The sequence below is a fragment of the Bombus impatiens genome, unplaced genomic scaffold (genome assembly GCF_000188095.3).
Source record: "Bombus impatiens unplaced genomic scaffold, BIMP_2.2 scf_0377, whole genome shotgun sequence".
Classification (NCBI taxonomy): domain Eukaryota; kingdom Metazoa; phylum Arthropoda; class Insecta; order Hymenoptera; family Apidae; genus Bombus; species Bombus impatiens.
The window spans coordinates 288,959-290,354 of record NT_176796.1 but is presented as its reverse complement, the minus strand read 5'-3'; the positions used below and the strand labels follow the sequence as shown (position 1 = coordinate 290,354).

The 1,396-nt window shown below is 45.1% G+C and overlaps 1 protein-coding gene across 2 annotated transcripts in view; it reads left to right on the top strand.

Annotated features, from left to right (window-relative positions):
* LOC100749529 (neuroligin-1) overlaps window positions 1–1,396 on the top strand; it is a 50,738-nt gene that overhangs the window by 42,862 nt on the left and 6,480 nt on the right. For both annotated transcript variants that reach the window (XR_004461815.1, XM_033320959.1), the window contains exon 6: window positions 359–505. Coding sequence is in view for 1 of the 2 variants with exons in the window: in XM_033320959.1 (XP_033176850.1) it covers window positions 359–505 (147 nt within the window). In the remaining variant the exon portion in view is untranslated. The remainder of the gene's footprint in view (window positions 1–358; window positions 506–1,396) is intronic.

Sequence of the window (1,396 nt, the reverse complement as noted above, 5' to 3'; positions counted from 1 at the left end):
CGCCCCTGCCGTTAATCGACCGCTTCCGTGTTGCTCGCTTCTTCTTTCCGTTTTCTTTCTTACTTTCCTTTCTCCTCTTTTCTGTATTTCCTTTCCTTTTCGAAAATCGATAGAGAGTGTATCGCTAGGCAAGATCGCCGGTCGGCCAACTTTTAATTAAAAGCCGTAAAGTATACGGCGTAACTGCAGTTACACAACGACTCCCGGCAATCGGAAGTCGACCCGAAAATCGATAGTTGCCCGCAACTTGCCTTTCGCGGGCGTCGACTTAATTGCACAGAGAGTTCGCCTCGAGATCGACTTGTCGCGACACCACGGCTACGTTCAATATGGTCTTTCTCCTGTTCCCGATGTCAAGAATTTCCAACCGACTGCCTCCTCCTCGGGACTGATGCCTCTGATACCTGGACCAGGCACCGAGTTTGCTAATTTCGGCGATCGAGATCTCCTGTTGGGATTGACGTCCGAGGAAGCTTGGATAAACCTCACCGACGACGATCTACAGGTAAGTCGGAAGCGTAAGTGGGTCGATCGAACGTGTGCGTGGCATTTACTTATTCAACACGAACGAAGCCTCCGAGTCTGTTCGTTACAGCTTATTCGCTTTGACCAGCTCGGTCGGAAATCGTGGTCGATACGTCCTATCCTGAGGTGTTTGAGGTTTCTTGAGCTGAGATTATGGTCATCCAACGCGATTGCAACGGAGAACTCGAATGGAAGTGTTTGAATAATTTTTTGCAGGAAATTGTCGACGATATCGTTCCATGTTACGCGTAATTTTCAAGATCGATCCACGTTAAACGATGTCGTTATTATTTAACACGTCCTCGTGTTTCGTTTTGCTGCGCAGATGAAAATGAAAATTGTATTTTAATAGAATTATCGTAATATCGCTATATGCGTTTGCTATATGCATTCTGGTAGAAAAATGACTGTAATTTTGTTAGACTAGACATATCATTCTACGTATTTCTTTCTTAATTTGCGCGTCGAATTTGGTCAGGCTGTGGGATCTACGTTCAATTATTTTTAATCGTGATAACGGGTTTGACGAGACGCGAACGGGTTTACGTGCAGCCGGCACGCACCGATAATTGACACGAACTCGATAAATTATTAATTAGCGAACGCGTATTGTCGCGAAATGCGGCCGGCGATTCGCGTCGAATATTATCGACGATCCGACGGTTACGGTCGATGGATAGTTCGCTAAAGCGTACTTCCGCGGCTCCTTGACAATTTCATAACGATCGAATGTTTCACGGTGCCGTTTCGATCGTTCGTTTACGTGTAAAGTCTAGCACAGACTCTGTACCAGTCGCAGCGTTTGTCATTTTGAAAATTCGCTTAATACGTATTTCTAATACCCCTTTTGTATGTATATATATATGTATAT